A 17,629-nucleotide genomic window follows, 5' to 3' on the forward strand; every position below is an offset into this window, starting at 1 on the left:
TTAGCATAATAGAAGATTTCATAGATGTTTTTGGTGCTCTCCATCAAAATATTCTGGTCCTATTTTTAACAGCTGTTTTATTTAATTTTAATAACTTATCTCTAGGCATATTTGGGACACTTCATAAAAGCAGTTCTGATTGAAAATATTTTATTTTTTCTTGTTCAGTAATTTTATGTTCCACATCTCCAATAAGAATGCACAGCTTTTTTATCCAGCTTGTTTGAGATTGACTTAAAGGAACTACTTACTATTCCTCTTCTTTCCCTGTAGCACAACAGTAAAATATTGCTGTTCCTGGTTGAGATTCTCTGCCATAGTCAGATGCCAAAGCTCTCATTCATGCCTTGGCAACTCACCATGGACAGAACGGCTATTGCAGGATAATAGAAAAGAAGAACCCATTTGAGATTAGTGGGAGTGCCTAGGAGTCAGGCTGATATCTGTCAGCAGTGACGGAGGGGAAAAAAAAAAAGAGCTAAAACCTTCAAGTCCCTTCTTGGGATTGCATGCTTCCATACGATCAAAGAACAAGATATACATTTTAGCTTTCCTTAAAATGTTCAAATTATAGGGGCTGGCCCTGTGGCCGAGTGGCTAAGTTTGCGTGCTCCGCTTTGGCGGCCCAGGCTTTACCTGGTTTGGATCCTGGGCACACACATAGCACCACTCATCCATCAGGCGCTGCTGAGGTGGCATCCCACATAGCAGAACCAGGAGGACCTGCAACCAGAATACCCAACTGTGTACTTGGGGGGCTTTGGGGAGAAAAAGAAAAAAAAAGAAGAAAATGAATTTTCCCTTTTAAAAAAGTTCAAATTGTAGAACATATTTAACAAAGTGTGCTATGTAAGTTAGATATTTAGTGAATTTTCTTTTTTTTTCCCTTTTTCTCCCCAAAGCCCCCTGGGTACATAGTTGTGTATTTTTAGTTGTAGGTCCTTCTAGTTGTGGCATGTGGGATGCCGCCTCAACGTGGCCTGATGAGCCATGCCATGTCCGCACCCAGGATTTGAACTGACGGAACCCTGGGCCACTGAAGTGGAGCACGGGAACTTAACCACTCGGCCATGGGGGCCAGCCCCTAGTGAATTTTCTATTATCCTATTGTTTGTTATATTGTAAAACATAAAAATTGGCATTTAATTATCAAAAGGCTTCCTTCATATTCATCTAAAAATAATCAATTTAAACTTAACATTACTGCTTTCTCAGAACAAATAGGAAACTTATTTATCCCTCTTTCTTTTGGTAAAGCAACTTTCATTAAAACTGTTATTTTATGTGCTGTGGGAGGGAAATGATTTTAGGAATTGTGCACTTGTCTGCTGGGTGATCCTGACATCCCGCTGTGCTTACCAAGAGCTTTTAGCCGGGTACATTAGTTACGGTCTGATCTGATCCTGATTTGACATGCTACTTGATAGAGAACACATCCTATTTAATATAGCTGTAGACATTGAAATTACTCAAAGTGAATAAATTGTAGATACTCTTTATTAGGTTGAGAAAAGACTCTTTTTCCTAGTTAGTTGAGATACTTTAATACGAGTGAATGCCAGATTTTTTTGAATGCTTTTAATATTCTATGATGATGATGATGTGTTTCTTTTTCTTTAGTCTACTAATCTGATGTATCATATTAATGACTTTTGGATTTTAAACTGACCTTGCATTTCTGAGGTAAATCCCACTTGGTCATGGTATATAACCCTTTTTGTATGTTGCTAGATTTAGTTTGCTAATATTTTATTGAGGATTTTTGTGTCTGTATTTATGGAGGATATTGTATTTGATCCTGGCTTTGGTATCAGAGTAACACTGACCTCATAGAATGAGTAGGCAAGCTCCTCACTCTGCCATTCTGGGAGTACCTCTCATTGCTGAATTTTTTGAGAATTCTTTATATATTTCAAATCCAATGTGATTTGCAAAAAATTTCTCCTGGTATGAGGCTTGATTTTTCTTCCCTTAAAAGTGTCCTTCACAGACCAAAGGTTTATGCAAGTTTGATAAAGCCCAAATTTTCAATTGTTTTCTTTTATGGACCTTGCTGTTTGTATGTTTCTAACAGCTCTTTGTCTAACCCAAGACCACAAAGATTTTCTATTGAGTCTTCTTCTAAAAGTTTTAGAGTTTTACATTTTGCATTTAGATCTATGATCCATAAATTATAGAATCAACTTGTTGATAGCTATGAAGAATCTTCCTGGGATTTTGATTGGTCTTGTGTTGAATTTATAGATCAATTTGGGGGTCATTGGTGAATTAATATTGAGTATTCTAATCCATGAACATGGTATGTCTTTCCATTTATTTAGAGCTTCTTTGATTTCTTTCATCAGGATTTTATAGTTTTCAGCATACAGGTTTATACCTAAATATTTTGGGGGTGTATTGTTTATTAATTTGAATGTCCAGTTGTTCATTGGTAATATGTAAACATACAATTGATTTTTGTATATTGACTTTATATCCTGGTACCTTGGTCAACTCATTCATTAGTCCTAGGAACTTTTTTGTAGTTTCCATGACATCTATGAAGATTTAGACAATCGTGTCGTTAGTGAATAATAAACATTTTGTTTTTTCCTTTCCACTGTATGCTTTTTATTTCTTTTTCTTGCCTTATTGTGCTGGCTAAGACCTCCTATGTTATGTTGACTAAAAGTATTGAGAATAGACATCCTTGACTTGTTCCTGATCATAAGGCAAGGATGAATCTTTCACTATTGAATCTTTCACTGTGAAGGATGATGTTACATTTAGGTTTTGTCACAGATTTTCTTTATTATGTTAGAAGATTCCCTTCTATTCCTAGTTTGCTGAGAGTAGTTTTTATCATGAATGGATATTTAATTTTGTCAAATGCTTTGTCTGCACCTATTAAGATAATTACGTAATTTTTCTTCTTTAGTCTGTTACTACAGTGAATGATATTAATAGATTCTCAAAAGTCAAACTTTCCAAGGCTGGAATTTTGGGGATTAACCCCAGTTGGTCTTGATGATTGTTCTATTTCTGGATTTGATTTGCTAATATTTTATTTAGGATTTTTTGTATCTGTATTTATGAGGGATGTCAGTCTGTAGTTTTCTTTTCTTGAAATGTATGTGTCTGGTTTTGTTATTAGGATGTTACTGGCCTCATGAAATGAATTAGGAAGTATCCCCTCCTCTTGTATCTCCTGTTAGAGATCATGTAGAATCAGTACAATTAGCAAGACAGAGGTCAACACCAAGGGTAATGGAGGAGGGGGTGAACAGGGTGGAGAGACCTAAATTTTCACCTTAAAATACGTTTTGAAAGGAAAGTACAATATACAAATTTCACAGAAATCTATATTTGGTATATTATGTAGGAATTTTAAAGTTAACTAAGTTTATAATTTTGGCTGCTGATAAAAGAATTACTGTATGTAATTATGATAAGGCTTACATTCGCTGATTATATTTAGTGGTGCACCCACCGAAATTATGTTTCAGTATTAGACAGTTGTGTTAAGTATTTATATGCTTATGCATACATAATACGTTGGCATTAGTTATTTTGTTAATGTTTAAGAAAATTTGACACATTTTTAATACCCTTAAATATACAGATTAATTTAAGAGTAGATACTATTTCAACTAAAGCTATTTTCCTCTTATTATTAGCAGAATATCCAGGGTATCTCCAAGCATCCAATTCAAATTACTAAACCTCAAAATTTTAAAGGTATTACATTTCTTTCTATTTTGCTAAAGTCTTGAGTAACATTTTAAAAAAATCTACAAGTGTTTGTACTTGCTTTTCTGTATAACTAACTGCTTTGCTTTCCTGAAGTTCTCCTTTGTATGACCAGGATTTAAATATACATTGAAAAAGAAAACACAGCTAAAGTGATATGGTGCCTCCCTTTTAGCAGTTTACATGTTAAAATAGATGATAATTATACAAGGAAAGTAGCTCTCTTCCTACCATCTCTCCCCCACCAGCTTCTCAGTAAAGAAAAAAACAAGCAGACATACAATAGAACTGACTTTTATTACAGCCTGAAAATTACTGGAAATGTTTATAAAAGCATACTAACGATCTTCTTTCTTTTAAGCTCTTCCACTGTAATGCTGATGGTTACGTTTCTAAAAAACACAAAGGTCAAATCTGAGCAAAGCAGGGTTCTGTGGCCCATTCCTAGCAAACTCCTGCCCCCGTGGCTTTGGGAACTGCTGCCCCAGACGCCACAGCAAAACAAGGAAGTGTGATGAGCAGTCCTTCTTAAAATACACATAATCATGCTTAAACAGGACTCATGGAAGGTGACGATAAGGAGATTTATCTCCTACCGCCCTTTGAAATGTGTTCAGTGGGAGAATCTTAGAGTTCGTGCTTCTCCATGGTCAGTCTTCTAATTAAGGAGGCTCGCAGAGTCTCTAGATTGCTCTTATTGGAATACGTCCAAGTGTCAATATTTCATCTGTTCTTCATTACCTATTCCAGACTGAACAGAAAATTTTAACAACAGAAAATCTAGTTTACTTCCAGTAGTAATATTATATTTTCAGATTATGTTAGTAAGAACATTCAGAAAAATCAGAAATCTAGACTCTTTTGACTTTAGACTGATGTTAAAATAACTTTGTATGAGGAATAGCTGTGAATCAGCTCGTGACCAACTCACCAAGTGCTTTTGAAATAACAATTCAGGTAAGGAAGATGACATCCTCACCATCTCCCCGAGGACCATGTTTGTCTCATCTGAAGGCCACACCTTCCTGGCAGCAGGTATGTGCAAGCTATGGTGGAGAGACGCTGTGTCATTGTAGCTCACATTACGCGTTTTGCACAGTTCAAATATTTAAAAATTTAATAATTCAAAGGTATTCACAGAACTCATTCTTTAAATCCTAAGGCAAATATTTGTATGAGGCAAAGATTTCTTATGCATAGTAAATAAGAACAGATCTGCTTCCTGGGTCTCTTACTTCACCATAGCTAGATCCCAAATATCTCTACGTGGTCCCACTCAGTCTGCCCCTTCTTTTTCCTCTCTGTCCTCGTCACCCACGGCTCTCTGTCTTGCTTGCTCTCTACAGCCATGCTGGCCACTCTGCTGTCCTCCAACACACTAGCCAGCTCTACCTCAGGCCCTGCGTGGGACCCTCTTCCCCAGATATCGTCTTGCTCCCTCCTTCACTTCCTCTGTGCCTTTGCTCAAATGTGCTTTCTTGATAAGGTGTACAGTGACTACCCTATTTATGACAGCAACTTCCCTATGCACACACTCACTCCTGAACCTTCTTATCTTGATCTTTTTCATTTCGTTTCTCACTGTCTAACATACCAAATAATTCATTCAAATTGTCTCCCCCTCCTAGAATGTAAGCTCTATGAAGGAAGGGATTGTTGTCTGTTCTATTGATGCCATATCCCCAGCACACAGCTTGGCACATAGTAGGCCCTTTCTAAAATTCTGATGTATAGAATGAATGAATGAATAAATACAGCCCACCCTGGAGGCATGACCGGCCTCACAGAGGCAGAAGGGGTCTCTTGGACTTTCAGGCACAGGATGTCCAGTGGCCCTGAGGCCAAAGCACCCTGGCAGGTGGGAGGTGGGGATGCTGACCTTAATACCTCAGCAGGGAGGGAAGATTGAGTGTTGGCTAAGGGGTGGGTAGCAACAATGAGGGACATTGTTGCTAGATTCTGAATTAATGCAGAACTCTAATAGACTTTTCACAGATTGAATTGCGCATTCTTGCACACTTATCTGGGGATCCAGAACTTCTGAAGTTATTCCAGGAATCTGAAAGAGATGATGTATTTTCTACCCTGACTTCACAGTGGTAAGATATATGAGTTCACAATATTATCAGATCTGCAGGAATGCTGACATGATTTTAAAAGCCTGAAGTTATTCCAAGGCTATTTTCATAAGAAAGAAATTATGTTTTTCTCTAGTAGTTAATCTTTTTGAAAAGAAGAGTAGATAACTAGGATGCCAAGAGTTTCTCAATTATGAAAGAAGCTATAGCTCTTTACCACTAAAAAAGAAGTCAATTGCTAAAGAATGTAGTAGAAATATTGGAAAAATTAAAAGTGCCAGTCATGCGTTCCCTCCAGATGAGTGCCAATGCAAAGAAGACAGAGCCCAGGGTGCTGGGTGCGTGTGCCTCGTGCTTTGCAGAGGAGAGTGAACATCCCTGCTGCTGCCGCGACCCTGTCAAGTGGGCTAGGAGCACATTGGGCTGCGAGTGACAGTCCCTGTGTGACAGTGACTTACACTCAGAGAGTTCTAGAGGCAGATGGTCTCAGGTTTTGCTGGGCAGCTCAACAATGTCAGCCCATCCTTCTTCCCGAGTCAGTATTCTTAGGATCTTGGCTTTTCTTCCTTCTGGTTGTGAAATATCTGCCACTGTCTCCACAGCAGGACAGAGAGGGCAGCTGCAGGCTCTCCTCTCACATCTTCCCTTGGGTCTGGAAGGTAGAAGTCCTCCCCGAGAGCCCCACCACAGACAACTCTTACACCTCATTTTCCAGAGTGGGGTCGTGCAGCTGCCCTAGCTGTAGGGAGGCTGATGATGGTAACCCTCTAGAACAAAGAGGCGCAGTCACGGTTTCTCACCAGGGCCAGGTACGTCACTGCCTGGAGCAGTCGGGATTCTGCTGAGGAAGAAGAGGGGCCTGGATAGGCCTGCTGCTGAGAAGGTTGCTGTGCCTGCTGTCACCGTCCCCTCCTTCAGCAACTGCAGGTGCCAGCCTCCCTCTCACCTCAGCCTCTGCCCTCGTGCTGCTCTCTCCTGTGGACCCCCTCACCCTCTCATCCCACATTAGCTGGCCGTCACCTTGCTCACCCTCAGAGCCACCCTAGGGACATCACTCCATGAGGTCTGTCCCTCTGTATTCTCAAGCCCCTGCATTTTTCTCCTCATACACTCACTCTTTGTTGTTGTCACTGTCTTTTCTGAAGGTATATGAGCCCTACAAGGGCAGGGCCACATCCCCTTGTCCAGCACAGGTGCTGGCCGCTCTCTGCCTCACTGCCTCCCACCCTCTCCAGCCACTGGAGCTAGATCCCAAATAAGGCCTTTCCCCCAAGGACTCATCCTTTACCTGGTCCACTCGGCCCTGGTGGCATTCCCTCAAGGACCTTCCATGACCACCCTATGCTCACTTTCCTTCCCAGCACTACCGCTCCCCAGTCACATGTGTTCTCGTTTGTTTCCTGACTGTCTGTCCCTGCTGCAATGTCAGCTCCGCGAGGGCCAGGCCACTCTGCTCTCGCTCCTGCTGTGCCGCACAAGGTATGGAGACTCAGTGAGGATCTGTCGAATAAATGAGTAAATAGCATGGAATTCAGAGTTTTCAGTTGATCAGAAAACATCTCCTCTCCAAAAACACCACCATCACAAGACTTATTTGAATTTAAAAAATTGGAGGAGAAATGTTATATCTCAAGGTAACAAAGGAATGAGAATGTTACTATTTGCTGAGCTGGATTTTAAAGAGTGGTTGTGGAAATTGTTTATGATGGCAGCAGCAGGGAAAGCAACCAAAACCAAAGAATAATGGAATAATGGCCTGGCGGAAGAGACGTGCTAGGGTATGAGAATACGACGGTGTAAGTAAAGCAGTCGGGGCCCAAGCCCAGCTTCTGAGCGTTAGCCTTGAGTCTCCGCTACCTGCCCTGGGCCGAGGACCTCCTCTCGTTATTCCCTCTGTCGCCCTCTGCACTGTCCTTTGTGCCTGGTCTTCCCCGACACTGGCCTCGCATCTGCTGCTTTTTAACACAAGTGACCTCCATCGTGACCCACCTCATCCCCCAGGCTCATCACACCCTAAGCTGTTTCACACCTAGATCTTGCAGAAGTGTGGCCTGGGTTCCTCTCTCTGACCCCAAGTTCTTCATCTCGGAACTCTCTTCTTGCTGGCCTTGCTCCCACCCTCCCAGCCCACCAAGCCCTCCTCTCCTGTGCGTGCATCTATCATTTACTGCACCTCACAGTGATTCCTGGCCACACTGCAAGTTCAGCACCGTGAGATGCAGCCCAGACATGTCTTCTGCGTCCTCATCACATCCTGGGCGCTCAGTAATGGCCTGCTGGATGAATCACCAGGTATATGAAGACGTGATGGACCCCTCGCCCTCCACCAAGCCCTCCTCTCAGGGCTCGGTGCTCCTTTGACCTCCTCCCTGGTTGCATGTTCCAGCCCAGAGTGATCCCCACTGTCTGCTTTCCCATCTCCCACCCCAAGGTGCTGGAGGAAGCCACAGAGTGGTGGTGAGAGAGTCCACTATAAAGTTGAGTCATCTGACCTGAGAGGGACCCTTACATCTCTCCATCATGTCGAGAGGGACATCTCTACATTTTGTCTCATCAGCTGCTCCAAACTCTTTTTGGCCTCCCACAGATGTCTACTCTTCTCTATTAGTCTTGAAAAAGAACCTCCCCTCTTATTTGAATGACAAAGTAGAGGGCCTCAGACTCCTTTCCACTCTGCCTCAATATGTCATTGTATGTCCTCCTCCCAGTCTTCAAAGGTTCTTGTCTCAAAGGAAGAAGCATCCTCTATTGCCAAGATCAGGACTGTGCATTGCACATCTCTAGGTGATGCCACACATTTAGACATCAGTGTGAATAGCACCTCCTAGAGTTGTGCAGTGCACAACCTTATGTGGCAGTTCTCATCCATATTTCCTTTATTTTCCATTTTTACTCCAGCATTGTTAATATCTTCTTTTGACTTCCATCTTTCCCTCTACTGGGGAAAAAAACAAAAAACCAACTGTTTAGGGTTACCCTAAAGACAATGCTAAATAGAAATTCTTTCTTCAACCCCACTGCAGCTCTCATTTACTCTTTAGGTACAAAACAAGTCTATACTTACTCCCTATGCTTTCTCACTACCGGCTTATTCGTACTTTTTTGAATAAACTTTCCTTTTACCTACGTAGGCTTTACTTCTTTTAATTTGAAGCTCAGAACTCCTTCCATCTAAGACAATAATTGGCTTTCTTCGGGGTGCAGTTGGCCCTGAGGTCCAAAGCAAGCAAGAGCAGGCTCAGACCCTACCGATCCCCGTTCCTCCAGCTCAAAGGCTCTGCAGGCATCTGTGCTGACATGTAGCATCACTGACTCTCAGTGCCTCCAAGTCCCGATGCTTTCTCCTGGTCCACTACTCCTGGGCAAATGCCCTTCTCCTTGGCGTGCGCTATTTATCCTTTTTCAAATTGAGATATAATTCACATACCGTAAAATTTACCCTTTTAACATGTATAATTCAGTGGGTTTTAGTACATTCACAAAGTTTTGCAACCATCACCACTGTCTAATTCCAGAACACTTCCATCACCTTGAGAGAAACCCCATACTCAGCCATCACTCCCCATTCTGCCCTCCCCTATGGAAACCACTAATCTACTTTCTGTCCCTATACATTTGTCTGTTCTGGACATTTCACATTAATGGAATCATACAATATGTGGCTTTTTGTGACTGGCTTCTTTCACTGAACATAATGTTTTCAAGGTTCATGCATGTTGTAGCGTGTATCAGTGTTTCATCCCTTTTTATGACTGAATTATATTCCGTTATATGAAATAATGTATTCTATATATTTCAGTTTAAACAAGCAAATAATATTCCATTTGTTTATCCATTCATCAGTTGGGTTGGACATTTGGTTGTTTCCACCTTTTGGGTATTGTGAATAATACTGCTATGAACATTCATGTACAAGTTTTTGTGTGGACATATGTTTTCATTTCTCTTGGGTATATACTTAGGAGTAGAATTGCTGGGTCATATAGTAATTCTATGTTTAACTTTTTTCTTACTATTGTAAAATAATGTAGTATAAAATTTACCATCTTAACCATTTAAAAGTATACAATTCAGTGGCAACTGTATTTAACTTTTTGAGGAACTGCTGAACTAGGTTCCAAAATAGCTACACCATTTAACACCCCACAAGCAATGTATGAGGTTCCAGTTTATCCACATTCTCACCAATACTTTGTTATCTGTCTTTTTGATTCTAGCCATCATAGTGTGTGAAGTGATATCTCATTGTGGTTCTGATTTTCATTTCCCTGATGACTACTGCTGTTGAGCATCTTTTCTAGTGCTCACTACTTATTCTTTATCTTTGTCTCTTTTCCCTCCTCTATGCTTTGAACACAAGTGTACCCTGGGATGTTTTGCTCACCCTGGATTTCTCTGTGTACTTCTTCCCAGAAGATGTCCTTTCTTCTGTTTCACTTTTCCTCCATTAGGATATAAGATAATATAGAATTCCTAAAGCATGTAATAGATTTAACAATACTCCTGGCATTTCTCCAGAGGTGTGGAAAGTCTTAGAAGATGGTTCCTGCATAGGCAGGAAGAATATTTTGCTTATTTGGTTCACTCTTGAGTTTTGTTGCCATCTTAGTGCTTTGATGGAATAGTGCTCTGGATATTCTGCTTTATAGTGTGTGAAAGAATCTATCTGTGATTCAAGAAGAGTGTTTGTGCATAAATTGCCAATCATCTGTTTTGCTCAGTGGGCCCAAAGCTACTCTGGCTGTCACTAGCCAAGTATAACAGCAAAACATTTTTTTCTTTTCCTTCTTCTTCTCCCCAAAGCCCCCACCCCCACCCCCACCCCCGTACATAGTTGTATATTCTACTTGTGAGTGCCTCTGGTTGTGTTATGTGAGACATTACCCCAGCGTGGCCTGACAAGCAGTGCCATGTCTGCACCTGGGATCCAAACCAGTGAAACCCCGGGCTGTCAAAGCAGAGTGCGAACCCAACCACTCAGCCACGGGGTCGGCCCCTACAGCAAAACATTTTTGTCAAAGTATCAGGCAAAGGATGCAGCTAAAGCAGTGCCAAGAGGGAAATGTATAGCACTAAATGCTTGCATTAAAAAGGAGGAAAGGTCTCAAATAAATAATCTAACTTTCTATCTCAAGAAACTTGAAAAGATAAGTAAAATAAACCCAAAGTAAGCAGAAGGGAGGAAATAATAAAGATAAGAGCAGAAATCGATGACATTTAAAATAGGGAAACAATAGAGAAAATCAATGAAAGAAAAGCTGAGTTTTTGAAAAATCAATAAAATTGATAAACTTTAGCAAGACTGACAAAATAAAAATAGAGAAGACATAAATCATCAATATCAGGAATGGAGTTGAAGATATTAGTACAGATCCTATAGATATCAAAAGGATAATAAGAGAATGCTATTAACAACTTTATGCTAAAAAATTCAACAATTTAGAAGAAGTGGACCAATTTCTTGAAAACCACAAACTACCAAAAACCAACTAAAATTAAATAGATAGCCTGAATAGTCCTATAACCATTAAAGACATTGAATTTGTAATATAACAGTTCCTGGAAAAGAAATCTCCAGTCCCAAATGGCTTCCTTAGAGTATTTTACCAAACATTTAAAGAAAAATTAACACGAATTGTATACAACTTCTTCTAGAAAACAGAAGAGGAGGGATCATTTCCCGATCATTCTGTGAAGGCAGTCTTACCCTACCAAAATGAGGCAGAGAGTAAAAACAAAATAAAGCAAAACAAAACTCTACTACAGACCAACGTCACCCCCAAACTTTGATGCAGAAATCCTTGGCAAAATATTAGCAAACTGAATCTAACAATGTCTAAAAATAATTATACACTATGTCCAAGTGGGATTTATTCCAGTTGTGCAAGGCTGGTTAAACATTTGAAAATCAATCAGTCTAATTCAGCATGTGATCAAATTAAAGAATAAAAATAATATGATTATATCAATTGACCCAGACAAAGCGTTTGACAAAATCCAACACACATTCATGATAAAAATTCTCAGAAAGTTAGAAAGACAGAGGAACAACCTCAATTTGATAAAGAACATCTATAAAAAACCAACAGCTAACAGCGTATTTAATGGTGAAAGGCTGAATGCTTTCCCCATAAGATGAGGAGAACTTATTAATATTGAATATTGAAGTTCTAGCCACTGAATAAGGCAAGAAAAAGACATAAATACAGATTGGAAAGGAAGAAATAAAATTTGCAGATGACATGATTGTCTATATAGAAATTCCCGAAGAATATACAGGAAAAAACTTTTTTAACTTCTAGAACTATTAAGTGAGTTCAGCAAGGTCACAAGACACAATATCAACACACAAAAACCAATTTCATTTCTATAAGCTGACAATGAACATGCAGGAATCGAAATTAAAAATGCAGTACCAGGGGCTGCCCTGTGGCCGAGTGGTTAAGTTCACGCTCTCTGCTTCGGCAGCCCAGGGTTTCGCCACTTCGAATCCTGGGTGCAGACATGGCACTGCTCATCAAGCCATGCTGAGGTGACATCCCACATGCCACAGCTAGAAGGACCCACAACTAAAAATACACAACTTTGTACTGGGAGGCTTTGGGAGAAAAAGGAAAAATTTAAAAATCTTTTAAAAAAATGCAATACCATTTACAATCACTCCAAAGACAATGAAATACTTAAGTATTCAGTTAACAAAATATGCTACAATCTGTATGTCTAGAATTACAAAATGCTGATGAAAGAAATCAAAGAAGATCTAATAAATGGAGAGACATACTGTGTTCATAAAATGGAAGACGCAACATGGTAAATATGTCAATTCTCCCTAAATTGATCCATAGGTTTAATGCAATCCCTATTAAAATCCAAGCAAGTTTTTTGTAGACATTGACAAGCTTATTCTAAAATTTATATGAAAAGGCACAGACCCTAGAACAGCTAAAACAATCTTGACAAAGAATAAAGTGGGAGGAATCACTGCATGATATTAAGATAATATATAGTAATCAAGAGAGTGTGGTGCTGGCAGAGGGACTGACACATAGACCAGTGGAGCAGAAAAGAGAAGCCAGAAACAGACCCACACAAGTATGCTCAACTGACTTCTGAAAAAGATAGAAAATATCAGGCAGAAAATAATTCTCTTCAGGTTCATATTAAAGCTCATCACTCAGAAAGCCAACTTGGCAAGTTCATGTCTGTGTTGGGGATTGTATGTCCTTCCTGTGTTTTCTTAGCTTGATTATTTCTTGAGAGAACTTCAAAAATAAGAAGCTTTAACATTTGCATGATGTTGCTCCTAATTCCCCACCAGCAGCAGTAATCCAGCACTTGTGCCTTATGCTGTAATTAGTTGCTGTGGAAATGATTTTGATGGTCCAAACAGAGGACTAGCATAGCACATGGTGAAAAAGCAGCAAGATCAAATATACTCTTAAAAATGTTTGTTTCACGTAAATGCCTTTTTGTTTGAAACACAAAAAACAAAAAGGCAATTTGACATTATATTCTGAAATATTTAGTAACATTTTCAAAGAATAACAGTTTCCTTGAAAAAGTTTTTAAAATGTATAGATTATATATAAAAATGGAGACATGGAAGAAGTCTTAGAAATCACTTGTAGAACTATGATTGATTGATGAAAGTCTGAGATCAGGAGAGCTTGGACCTGCCCACGGAGTGCACATCAGAGCCAGAACCAGACCTCAGGGCTGCTGCCTCCCACTTCAGCATTGTCAAATGCACATGGAAGACACGGCCATTCTTCACCGTGGGGTCTAAGACAGGCCACCTAGGTGTCTTTGCAGTAATGATTACATATTTGCCTGATTAGGTGGTTTCCTAAAAGTTTTACAAAACGCAGATTAAAAAATTCTTTGTTGGCTGTGCCTTAAATTGAACATTTTCAGACTGAAACTTAAAAGAATTTTTCACTGCAAAATATATTAGTTTTTCTTCTGCTTAAGACTTTTTTGAGGTGCTTTTCTGAAATATTCTCTCATAAGGAAGTATGGTAGACAGTGTTGTGGGCCGCTCCCCCTCTCTGGAGGAAGCTGGTGCTTCCCTACCCAGTAGATGTCAGACTTGGGCATGTGACTTGCTCTGGCTAATAAAATGTAAGTAAAAGTGACATGTGTCACTCCTAAGCTGAGGCTTTAAGAAACTACACATAATCCCTCTTGATCTCTTTTCTCTCTATTACCACAGCTGACAAAATTGATAGAGGTTGCTCCATCATCCTGCATTATAAATGGTGGGCCAATCTGTATTGGAAATGTCGTGAAAATGAGAAATGAACTATTCTTGTTGCAGGCAATAAGATTTTGGAGTGATTTATTATGGCGGCATAACTTGGCCTATCATAGTATCTCTAGGACTTGGTGCCAGAAGTAAGAGGCTGCTCTAGTGAATCCTAAAACCTGTGGCACTGGCTTTGTGGCCAGGTGGTGGGCAGTGAGGAGATGTTTATTGGAGGCTGGAGGATGGCATATTGTAAATGGTATCACATTTGGTAAAATTTCACCTGTCATAACTTGTGAGGCAATTAATATCCTAATGAGCTAAGGCTGTAGGCAAAGGGGACCAACAGAATTCTGGAACATGCTTGGTTGCTATTGTCTACATGTGAGAAGGGATGATAAGAAACAAACAGAAAAAAATTGGCCAGTGAACAAGTAGGAGTGAAAGGGAATAAAGAGATTCCATAAAATTGAAGTCTTACACTCTTGAATATAGACATGATTCTCATCTCCAACCAGTAAAAGATGAATCTGAAAAGGGCTTTGAGCAACAAAGGCCGATTAAAACACTCCCTTTTAACAAATTAACAGTGTGGTCTTAAGGCCTACTATTAATGTCTCTGAAAGAATTAAAGTGGCACCCATAAATCCTCACCGTTAGACAACATAACTCTGGAAAAAGAGACTAACAATGGCTTTCCCACAAACTCCTGATAAACTCAAGTTACCTGCAGTGAAGTCTAGAGAGAGGATACATCTCTAAATGAATTGTGGGTATGTTTGTTGACTCATGGAACTGACCGAAGTCAGATAGAACTAACTATGTTTCTGAGAGTTGTACTTTCCAAAGAACCACCACTCTGGGCTAAGAGAGACTGTAATTGTTTGAGACTTAAAGCAACCCTTGGGCCCCATATCTTCAATAGGCAAGAATCAGTCTGAGAAATATGTTCATCCACCAAGGAAAGAAAATTCTTCAGTGTCCTCCTACATGCAGCCAAGAAAGATAATGGAAAAGGAAGTCCCAGGAAATGGAGCAAAGGGCCATGGAGAACCATGGACTAGGAAGATACTCCCAGGGAGCAGATTCAGGGCCTAATCAAGGGCCCTTTCCCACCCTTAGAGAAGGGCCCCCTCAACCTACCCAGTGAGAATTCAGAGTTGATGTGGACCAATGGCTGCCATGTGTCTCCCACTCTTCCCCTTTCCAAATGGTAGTGTTTGTTGTGGTCTTCCTGTCCCTGCCCCACCACTGCATATCACATGTGTGGAGTGAAAGATAGACTTGACTTTTTATTCCACTGGACTTCAGATCAAGAGGAGCCACATCAAGACCTGATATAAATATGATCACAAAATCCTGATGCCCTAATCAGATGGGACTTTGGATTATCACCCTTGGCAAGGGGGAGGAAAGCAAATATGTGTGATCAGAAGGGTAGACTGGTAGAATGTATTATTATTCAAAAATATTTGTTATTCCTTGCCCTTTGACTCAGGCTTGGCCGTGTGACTTGCTTTAGCCAATAACATATGAATGGAAATGATGTTTGTCACTGCTGGGTAGAAATTCTAAGACCCAACACATGGTTCTCCATATTCTCTTCTTCCTCTGCCATGGCAACCATCAGTGTTCCAGATGGTAGACTGGGCTCCACTCCTAAATCACAGAATGCAGATTACGTGGAGCAAAGCCTCAGCTCCTGACCCATGATGGACATGTTGCATGAACAAGCAATAAGTCCTTGTTTGTTTGTGTAAGCCTCTGAGCATTATCTAACCTATCCTTGCTACACAGCAAAGGTGCAACCGTTTGTTTTGTCACCATTTGGGTATGTCTCCATTAAAGACGAAATTAAATCCCACGTCCTATCTGCTTCATTAATGAGTTGCACTAGGCTTCGGTAATCTCTGAGTATGCAGATTAGTGTTGCAACGAATTATATGAGTGCTCTGGGTACTCTAGGCTGACTTTCAGTGACCATCTGAGATATTTTTTGCCTGGAAGGCCAAGAACAACTTTGGATGGGGCCTGTGTTAGATGGCCACTAACTACTGAAGAATCTCCCTGCAACATTTTGGTTTAGGGTCCTGGGCCACACTGTTACATGATGGAGGAGCCCAGTTCACAAGCCACATCCTCTTGAAAGTTAGCATGACTTCCTCTGCACCTTTCTCCTGATGCACACCTCATCCTGTACTGTATCAGATGTCCTGAAACATGGTTATTTAAAAAAATGTGTAATTCATTAGGAAATTAAATGATAAATTTCTAGTTGAGATGTGAAAAATCACAGGAGACTGTTGCTCTAACCCTAACAATCAAACCAAGATAAACAAACTACAAAATCAGTTTTTCTTTTTTTTTTTTAAAGATTGGCACCTGAGCTAACAATTGTTGCCAATCTTCTTTTTTTTGCTGCTTTTTTCTCCCCAAATCCCCCCAGTACATAGTTGTATATTTTCAGTTGTGGCTTCTAGTTGTGGCATGTGGGATGCCGCCTGAGCATGGCCTGACGAGCAGTGCCATGTCCACGCCCAGGATCCGAACTGGCGAAACCCTGGGCCCCCGAAGTGGAGTGCGCAAACTTAACCACTCGGCCACGGGGCCGGCCCCAAAATCAGTTTTTGTAAACTTGCCAGACAGCTGAGGATACAGCTAAGTAAACAGAGCTCCAGAAAGTAGTAAGTCCTTCACAGAAAAGAAGAAACCCATGGCTTCTTTCTTCCCTGTTGGAGTGGCAGGAGGAGGAGGTATCTGCCATAGGAATCTTCCCCAGGGGGAAGAAGAGACCAGCTAAACCTTAACTACATGCAGTCTGGTGTGACAGAATTCTAAAGAGCTGTTACACACCCCGTCATTCATCAACTCTTTCCCATGAATCTGTAAAAAGTGTCTAGGGGCATACATCAAAGCTGGGGGCAGGGCAGGACAACTGAGAGAAATCAGCCCAAGGCATTCCAGACCTTCAGCTGCCAAGGGCTGGGGTAAAGCAGAAGAACTGAGAGAAACTCCTCCAGGCATTCTGGTAGAAGAGAGATCTCCCAAGGTACAGAAAGCTGGGATGAGACCGGAAGGCAAAATGAACTTCCTAGCAAACCAAAAAGCTGGCAGCTGGTTTGTAATGCAAAGAGAGATCTCCTATGCTCTGAAATGCTTACAGCTTAACTGTAAAGCTCCAAGAAATCCTGCAATTGTGCCAGTTCTCAGACTCCAGACCTTGTAGAAGGGAAATTTCTGATCACACTCTCAAAACATTTCAAACTAATAGTGAACTGAATCAAACTAAAGTTGCAATAAAGTCCAGACCCAACCTAAGCACAGATCAAATTGACTTTGCTCCCAGTTCTAGTGCCTAACGTAGGAAATGATGTTTTTAGGAAGCAGATATTTACTTCAGTTTCTACTGTCCTTTTATACAAAATGTCTAGCAAATAATAATTTTTTAAAAATTTAAGACCTAAGAAGAAGTAAGAAAATGTGACAAGAGAGTAAGCCATCAATAGAAGTTGACCAAAGAGATTGCCCAGATGTTGGACTATCAGAAGAGATTTTTTTTCAATTCTGATAAAAATGC

The 17,629-nt window shown here is 40.4% G+C and overlaps 1 protein-coding gene across 10 annotated transcripts in view; it reads left to right on the top strand.

Annotated features, from left to right (window-relative positions):
- POLN (DNA polymerase nu) overlaps positions 1-17,629 on the top strand; it is a 174,937-nt gene that overhangs the window by 95,346 nt on the left and 61,962 nt on the right. For 7 of the 10 annotated variants that reach the window (XR_011538819.1, XR_011538821.1, XM_008528095.2 and 4 more), the window contains 3 exons: positions 3,660-3,717; positions 4,687-4,764; positions 5,714-5,828. The exons of 1 other annotated variant lie outside the window; for it this stretch is intronic. Coding sequence is in view for 6 of the 9 variants with exons in the window: in XM_008528095.2 (XP_008526317.1) it covers positions 3,660-3,717; positions 4,687-4,764; positions 5,714-5,828 (251 nt within the window). In the remaining 3 variants the exon portion in view is untranslated. Of the gene's footprint in view, positions 1-3,656; positions 3,718-4,686; positions 4,765-5,713; positions 5,829-17,629 lie in introns of all 10 variants that reach the window. 2 more of the 10 variants (XR_011538820.1, XM_070615229.1) reach the window with 1 other exon arrangement.

This window comes from Equus przewalskii, chromosome 3 (genome assembly GCF_037783145.1).
Source record: "Equus przewalskii isolate Varuska chromosome 3, EquPr2, whole genome shotgun sequence".
Classification (NCBI taxonomy): domain Eukaryota; kingdom Metazoa; phylum Chordata; class Mammalia; order Perissodactyla; family Equidae; genus Equus; species Equus przewalskii.